The following is an 8,026-nucleotide window of genomic DNA, read 5'->3' as shown; positions in this document are numbered from 1 at the left end:
TCTCGGGACACCCCAAGCCTCCAGATCTGTGGGAAAGAAAACTGTTAAGCTGCCCAGTTTATGGCATTTTGGTACAGAAGCCCAAACGGACTGAGACGGGGTCTTGGAGGCCTACACACCATCTCATTTCTTCTCTGGTTTCTCCGATATACATTTTGGTATTTTGGTTTTCTCCAACGGCCATCAAGGAAAGCAGCTAACACACGAGCAGGCCTGTGGTCCCAGGCCTCCCCAGAGAGAGGGAGGCCGAGGTACAGAAGGCTGACTTTATTGTGGTACAAATCCAGTGAAGTAGGGGACAGGATGCCAACAGCTCCCCCAGGGAGGAAACCAGAGATGAGGTGTCCCACCCACTGCCAGACGGAAGGGCTGAGATTCTGGTCACCAGGGCATGGACAGACACACCCGCACAGGCAGAGAGGGAGGCACAACCAGGTCCCTGCTGACGAGGTCCTGGCCGCTGCACGGAGTGCTCTCGGCTTCTGACTTCGACAGGCACGCCCGCCCTCAACGCTCTCACGGCAGAGCTCCAGGGGTCACCCGCCCCGTCCCATGACCTGGGCCCGGAACCACGGCGGCTACACAACACGCTGGCATCCGACTCCGAATTTCAGAAACGACGTTAAGAAAGAGAATTTTATATTTTCCTCCCATCATGAAAGAGTAACAAACTTCGACAATGAGACTCGACTCTGGCGGAGGGTGGCCTCTGACCGACGTGAAGTCCTCGCTGGAACTGTCTTTCGAAGGCACCCTGGTGCGCTGCTGCCGCGCTGGTCCAAGTCCCCTCGCTGAAGCATCGCCCAACCTCGGACGGGTGGGTCCCCGATAAACGGAAAGGCAACAGCAGCAAGGGGCGGTGGGGGTTTGCTGGTGGGGGTTCTGGTGGAGCTGGGGGGGCAAGGCGAGAAGACGGGGCCTGGCAAGGAGCGTCCCCAAGGTGTTCTGGGGACGACCGTCGCATGGGTCCCGCGAGGGGCGTGGGACCCTGACTGCTCCGAGGGGCCGCAGTGCGTGAGCAGACTCTCTGGAGAAGAGCGGCCTGGCCCTGTTAGCGTGTGGGCTCCCTGGGGACCCCCGTTTCTGAGGACGCCTCGTCGCGCTCCCCAGAACTCAGAGTCTCAGCAATAAAGCCTGGGCTGAGCTGAGACTCATCAATGCACCAGAGGTGCCTGGCACTCAGCCCTGGGGACATCAGGAGTGACCCTGCTCCTGACCTATGGCGGAAGGAGGGGAACTTGGCAGAAGCAGCTCAGAGACCTGAGGCTGGACTCTGCCGCAAGCACAAGCAGAGAGCCAGTGAACGCCTAGATGAGGCGTGTGACGTGGCAGTCGCTGGGCTCGTCCAGGTACAAGGTGCTGAAGATGTCGTTGAAGAAGGTCGGGTGGTACCTGCAGGCTCGCTCACAGTCCGGATTGAAGTTCACCTCCAGGATCTGTGGCTGCATCGCTCGCTTCCCTGATGGCACAAAGCACGGGAAGCTCACTCTTGGGAGGCTGGGTGGGGGGCCAGGGAGGGTTCTCCCGGCTCCTTGGGGGACCTGGCCCAATGCCTGCTCCTCCCCAGGGAAGCCTGGAGCTGCCTCTGGCCCGAGGAGTCACGTGAGCCACCACACCCAGCTCAGACTTCCAGTTTAGTCCAGCAGAGGGAGCAGAGATGCAGGCTGGGCATGGGGTGGGCTCGGCCGCCAGGGAATCTGGAGCCGAGGGTGGCTGGCTGGGCTGCCCGCTCCCTCCGCCTTTTACGCAAGTTTCCCTTCCTTGTGGGTTCTCTCTGAAGCCACTGCAGTCCACCCACCCTTCCCGTTGTCACTCTGCCATGTGGGCTGTGGCCCCTCAACAGTGAGTCTCCCCGGGCCCAGATCTCCTGGCTAACTGGAGGCAAAGCACCAGTCAGACAGCACTGCCCAGTGATGCCCTCTCCCGGGGGGGGCTGGTGTGGGGAGGGCTGGACAATCGGCTTTGGGTAAGTTGGGGGGGGTTGGATTACGGAAAGCCCCCCTCACCATCTGGACGGCTGTCCCACTTCAGCATGAGGTCGATGGCATACACGGCCCGGGATGACGGATAGTGGCAGAGGCCCAGTGGCGGTGGCTTGGCACATGCCACTTGGAACAGCTCCGTGAAGGCCCGGAAGATTTCAGCCTGGGGACCAGGGGAGGCATGGTCACGGGGCCTGCATGGCTTTGACGTTGGGACCTGCCCTCCAGAGCAGTGTCTCAGTGTGGGGTTTGCTGCCCCTTCCCAAGCCCCGGTCCCCAACTGGCTCCAGTCAGCTCCCACTAAATCCTTCAGGTCCCACCTCTGCCTGACACCTGCCCCCCCACTGCTGGTGTTCACCCACTGCAAACTTGCCCGTGTCTCCTGCCTTGGAGCCCCCACGGCCCTCCTCTGCACCGAGGTGCACAGAGCAGCCCCCAAAACGCCCACTCCAGGACGTGGAGGCCAGCCTGTGTCTCCGGCCAAGTCCCTGCTGTCAGGTTTGCATTCCTGGGACAGGCAGGGCCTGTGGATGGCTGGCTGTCTCAAGGGCACCCCGAATGCCCCTTGGAGCCCTCCACGACACCCCATGTCTCTGTCACCCATTCTGTTCCTTGGTGGGATGAGCGGGGCCATCCCGAGGAGGCACAGCCCACCCGGCCAATGCCAGCTCCGGCACCTCGGGCTTCGCTCAGCACTCACCTGCACGCTCTTCCAGGGGAATTCTGGGTATTGCTTCTCAAACTCAGGGATGAACTCATCATAGTGCACCTGAGACAAAGACGGGATCCGTCACGCTCTGCTCCGCCATGACATGGAGCCTCTGACACTCGCTGGGGCCACAGGTCAGTGCCAGCAGTCTGTCCAGCCCACACCCTTAGGACATGAACAGGAGGCAGGAGGCTGGGTCTGAGCTCTGGATCTCGCTGAGTGACCCTAGACAAACAGATTTACTTTGGGCCTCAGTGTCTCCGTCTGTATAACAAGACGATGCTCCCTGCTCAGCAAACTGACTTTTGCGGGGCTGCTGTGGGCCTCAAGGGAGACATTGCTGTTTGACATAACACAGGTGCCAGAGGCAGCTCCTCTGTCTATACTGCCTGCCCGGAAGACAAGCTTAAGGGTATGGGGTCGGGGTCTGTGTGAACCTGCTCCCCAGGTCCTTCCAGGCCCCCTACCTGCTTCAGCACCACTTCCGGGTCGTAGTTCATGACTGTGAAATGTTTCTCATAGTCGTCAAGGTCGCTGAGTGAGAAGGGCCTGCAGGACAAGCAGACAGAGCCTCGGGTGAGCCCCGAGTGTGGCCGCATCTGAGAAGCAGGGGTGCTCAGAACCCCCCATATGGGCACCAGTTCCTCCATGGCCCCCTCACGGCTAACTGTGAGGACCCCCTGTAGACCCATAAATGCCATCAAGACCCGCAGGTGTTGGTGTCCGTTTTATGAGGAACATCAAGTCCCTGTGGTGGCAAGAACTAGCGCCATCTAACAGAGCCGGTCTCTGCTGGGTGTATGGTGAAGGCGCTCCAGTGCAGACTTCCCATCCCGTACAAGAGGGGCCTATCTCCTGCCCCCGGCCCCTCACCGCACCCACCCAGTCTCCTTGGTTACCGGTTGGAGAATCGCAGCCAGAACACGTCGTACACGAACAACTTCAGGGGCTTCACCGACCGCAGCAGCACGATGTAGCGGATGTCGAACTTGACCCTCCCCACGTCTTCTCGAAGGAACAAGACGGGACTCTCAATGTACTTGGACACGACCTGGGGGGCAGATGTAGGCTCACGGGCGGCTCTCAGCTCACCTGGGCCCGGCTGGAGCACCCAGGGGCGCCCCGACTTTGCTGGCCGTGGGCTCGTGCAGTGGGACATCCACTGTCTGCGCATCCTGGAGGACCAGGCTCACTCCCGCAGTCCCCGCCCACCCCGGGCCCAGGACTTGGGCCTCCTTTTGCCTTGGTGGCTGCGGAGGGACCTACGCCCCAAGATTTCCTTCTTCCTCTGCACATTCACACCCCTGCCTAGGCTCGAACGAGTTCTTCATCTTCTCTAACTGAAGGACAATTCCCACCAGTTTTTAGGTTTTGGACACTGAATATGAATTCTCAGCTGTAAACCCACCGGCTCCCTACCCACTGCTGGAATCTGCAGTGATCACCCCACAGCCTCTGCCTAGCACGTGACGTGTCCTCAGATGCCTGACACTGCTTTTGACCGCCCCACATCACGACAGCACCTTTGTCCAGGGCCCCTGAGGGACTCCCTGCCCTAGCCATCTCTTGGCTGCCGCGGTCACTCGTGGTGCAGTGTGGGGACTCAGGTGGGGACTGCGGGAGCGAGTCCCCTCGGATGGCTGTGACCGAGGCCCCTCCTCTCACCTGTCCTGTCACACAGCCCTTTGCTGCTGGCAGGGCTGTGGGCGGAGCGCGGGCCTAACAGACTCCTGTGAACTGAGTGACACCAGGACCCACCCGCGTAGGCCCTCGACATCAGAGTCCCCTTCGCCCCCTTCTCGACGGCTGGAGGCCCACCTTGGGGGTGCTCTCGCGGTGCCGGATGACGCTGTGCAGGCTCTTGGTGATGTGCGTGTCCAGGCTGCGCGCCAGGTTCCAGGGCTTGCAGATCCAGTGGTTGTCCTCGCCCCTGGGAGCAGAGGGGCCGGCTAGGCTGCACCCTGGGCCCACCCTCCCAGGCAATGTCTCCTTGGGACCGTGGCAGCGGAGGGACACTCGGACTCCCTCAGGAGGATGAGGGGGGTGTCACAGCAGAGAGGTTAGAAGTGAGGCCTTGGGGACTAAGGAGGCATCTGCTGGAGCCTGGACCCACGGCAGCCATGGGTGGCTGTGTGCTCAGTGCCCATGGCTCCCAGCTGCACGGCTTGCACACAGTAGGTGCTTAGCTAAGGCGCAGGCTGGCAGTGTGAGGACAGGTGCAGGTGGGGTGGGGGCCGCAGGAGCCTGGCAGACACGGGGTCTCGGGCTGCACGGCGCGGCGGTGGCGGTGGGGACGCTTACCGCCTCTCCCGCTGCTGGAAGTAGCTGACAAACTGGGGCAGCTCCGTGTGCAGGTTGAAGGTGCGGGGCAGCCAGGCCGGGCCCTCGGGGCCTCCTGCCCGGCGTGCGATGGAAGCCAGGCAGTCCTTCACCGTCAGCAGGTTCTCACAGGGGAACTGGTTCAGCAGCACGTGGGGCCTCTCCTGGCTGAGCCTCCTGGAGGGCCGAGCGGGCGACTGGCTCAGCGGGCCGCCAGGGGCTCCGGGGCCAGCCGGGCTGGGTGGGGCCTCACCTGTAGTCCTTGAAGTGCGAGAAGTTGTAGAGGATGTCGGCGTCCGCCTCGCTCTGGGTGAGGGTGAAGCGCGGGTGGGTGAGGTGGTCGAGTACCTGCTGCACGTCCGTGTAGACCCTGCGGGGAGGGGTGGGCTGCGGTCAGACAGCCTGCGTGGACCTGCCCGTCTGCTGAGTGGGGGGGCAACTCAGACTCTGGTCCCCCACCTGCAAGATGAGCCCACACGCATCGTTAGGATGACACAGGATAAGACTGATGTTCCACAAACGCAGCTCTCCCCCGCCCCAATGAAACCACAGGACAGGTCCACACTACCGATCTCCCACGCACACACTCCGAGCTTGACCCTCGGAAAGAGAGCCGGAGCCCCAAGAGCTGCAGGTGAGCACGTGGCCAAGAGTGCCCTGGATGAGGCGTCTGCACACTGGGGATCGCTGGCGCCCGCCTGGCCTGGCCTGTGCTGGGGGTGGTGGAGGCAGCCACACTTTAAAGGCTGTGGGGTCGAGTATGGGGGCAAGAGGGGACCCAGCCCGGGACGGTGCTGTGTCAGGGGAGGAACAGAGCTAAGGGGCCAGGTTGCTCGGCAGGGCCAGAGCATGCAGCCTGATGGAACGGGCCTCAGCGAGGCCTCTGACCCCGAGGAGGTAGAGGGGTGCTGGGCAGTGGGCCTCAGGAGGAACTCTCGGGCTGCTTGGGCCGGGGCAGTGGCCTTGGGGAAGGGAAAGAAACACGGGCAGAGGGCCAGCAGGAGGAAACTCCTGGGACGTGGCGGGAGGGCAGAGCGGAGCATGCTGCCGTTTCTGGCTGGACCAGGTTTGGGCAGCAAGAGGAGGGGCTCCGACTGGGGGCAGAGGCCCGTCCGCCCAGCCAGTCATGGGCCTCTGAGCCTGCTCTACGCCCTCCGGCTGAGCTTGGCACCTCCACTTCCTCGCCTGTGAGATGGAGTGTCTGCTTCAGTGGAAGGCCAGCCTGGGCTTGCCTGCCTGGCCTTATGTAACTGGCCGGCCCACACCTGCAGACACCCGGGCACGGCCGCACCTGGGCACGGCCCCTCCTGGCAGCCGAGGTGCCTTTCCCAGGTGCCCAGCCTTCGGGAGAAGCCCCGGTGTGCACAGGCCTGGAGGAGACTTCATTCCAGGACCCGATGAACACACACTCTTGCTCACGGCTCGCTTTTCACAGCATTCTTTCTGTGACGCTAAGAACGCCACCCTGGCATCTGTCACCCTCATGCCGCCAGGACAGAGTGAACCTACTGAGCGCCTCCCTGTGCCAGGCACTGTTCTGGGAGCCAGAACTGAGTGAGCAAAGTGAGCGAGGACGTCTCATCGCAAGCTGAGGAGGGGGCTACGCACGTGAAGACGTGGTCGTGGGGACGAGCCACTGGGTCGATGGCGAGTGGCAGCTTCTCTTTGTTTTCCTCCAAAATGGCCTGGAAGGAAAGACACCGGAGGGAGAGAGACGGAGCAAGTGAACACATGCCTCCCCCCGCTCCCCCCTGCCCCCGGCACAGCGGGTGTCAGGATTCTGGGGGTACGCCCAGACCCCAGGGGCAGCCTTCACAGGTGCCCAAGGCCCCTGACCGCCCCCTCCCCAGGTTCCGGGGCTCAGGCTGCTCAGGCGCTTGACGGCCGGTCTTATGTCATGCGAACAACATAAACATTCTCAACAGCCACCTCCTAGGGGTGGGGAAGGGGCTGCCTGGTCCTTGGGGAGCCCCCAGGCTGATCCGAGCTACGCCAGGTGCTAGTTTAAAACATGCCCACCAGCTGACACGCCCTTGGAAGAGCCTAATTCACCGCCCCTTGCGAGGGAGCTGAGCGAGTTGCTTCTATCAAACGCAAAGAAACTGGAACCACGTGTGACTCCATCAAACCTCAGATCACCTGCCCTGAGAGGCTGGCCACCACTCTGTAAGGACTCTCAAGCAGCCCTGTGGACAGGTCCGCGTGGGGAGGAACTGAGGCCTCCTGCCAACAGCTAGCATCACCTCGCCAGGTGTGTGAGGCGCCACGTGGAAGCAGGTCCTTAGCCCCCTCAAGCCTCAGATGATGTGGCCCTGGCTGACAGCCTGACTGTGCCTTACGAGGGACTTCGAGCCAGAAGCACCCAGCTGAGACACTCCCTAACTCTCACCTCACAGAAAGCATGTGAGATAATAAACGTCTGCTGTTTTAAGCTGGAATAATTTGTCATCTGACGATAACTAACACAGGCAACCCCAGGGCCTGAGCAGAGTCCTGATCCAGATGGGTCATGTGGGACAAACAACCAGGAAGCCTCAGACAACCAGTGTGTGGCTTCTTGTCTCCTCTTTCTGGCCAGTAGAGTGTCCCAAGAAAAAGTGAAAAAGATGAATTTTAATTCACGTTCCTTTAATAACCTCGCGATCAGGAAGTCTTTGTCCCTAAGCCACTCTGAAGCCTCAGTTCTTCGCATTCACTCACTTTTTCAAAAGATTACTGAGCACCTACTAGGTGTAGGTACCTCACGAGCCTCTGAAACACATCTCTGAACCAAGAAGGGTGATCGCTGAGTTTTCAGCATGGTTAGTTCAGTCTGCGGGGGCTCAGATCGAATTTGAGGGGAAAGGTGCCATGGGACCACTGAGCCCGGCCCCCTGCAACCCACAGAACAGCTGACACCACACCGTGCTTCCTATACTCGCTTCCTCTCTCCTTCAATCCCGAGTGGCTGATGTGCCAGCGGGGGCAGGTGTGTGGCCGCCGCTCACAAGCGATCAAGTCCGCCTGGTTTTGGACT

General features: G+C 61.4%; 1 protein-coding gene across 1 annotated transcript in view; it reads right to left on the bottom strand.

The window, feature by feature from the left end:
• Positions 1–211: 211 nt before the first annotated feature.
• The window catches only part of TTLL12 (tubulin tyrosine ligase like 12), a 16,086-nt gene continuing 8,271 nt past the window's right edge, over positions 212–8,026 (bottom strand). The window contains exons 5-13 of the mRNA XM_011368988.1: positions 6,619–6,695; positions 5,264–5,380; positions 4,993–5,187; positions 4,510–4,621; positions 3,591–3,742; positions 3,159–3,240; positions 2,683–2,751; positions 2,007–2,145; positions 212–1,459 (exon numbers count right to left, since the gene is read on the bottom strand). Coding sequence (XP_011367290.1) covers positions 1,308–1,459; positions 2,007–2,145; positions 2,683–2,751; positions 3,159–3,240; positions 3,591–3,742; positions 4,510–4,621; positions 4,993–5,187; positions 5,264–5,380; positions 6,619–6,695 — 1,095 coding nt within the window. The 3' untranslated portion in view covers positions 212–1,307. The remainder of the gene's footprint in view (positions 1,460–2,006; positions 2,146–2,682; positions 2,752–3,158; positions 3,241–3,590; positions 3,743–4,509; positions 4,622–4,992; positions 5,188–5,263; positions 5,381–6,618; positions 6,696–8,026) is intronic.

Source organism: Pteropus vampyrus, unplaced genomic scaffold, assembly GCF_000151845.1.
Source record: "Pteropus vampyrus isolate Shadow unplaced genomic scaffold, Pvam_2.0 Scaffold145, whole genome shotgun sequence".
Taxonomy (NCBI): Eukaryota; Metazoa; Chordata; class Mammalia; order Chiroptera; family Pteropodidae; genus Pteropus; species Pteropus vampyrus.
This window is presented reverse-complemented; position numbering and strand designations above follow the sequence as displayed.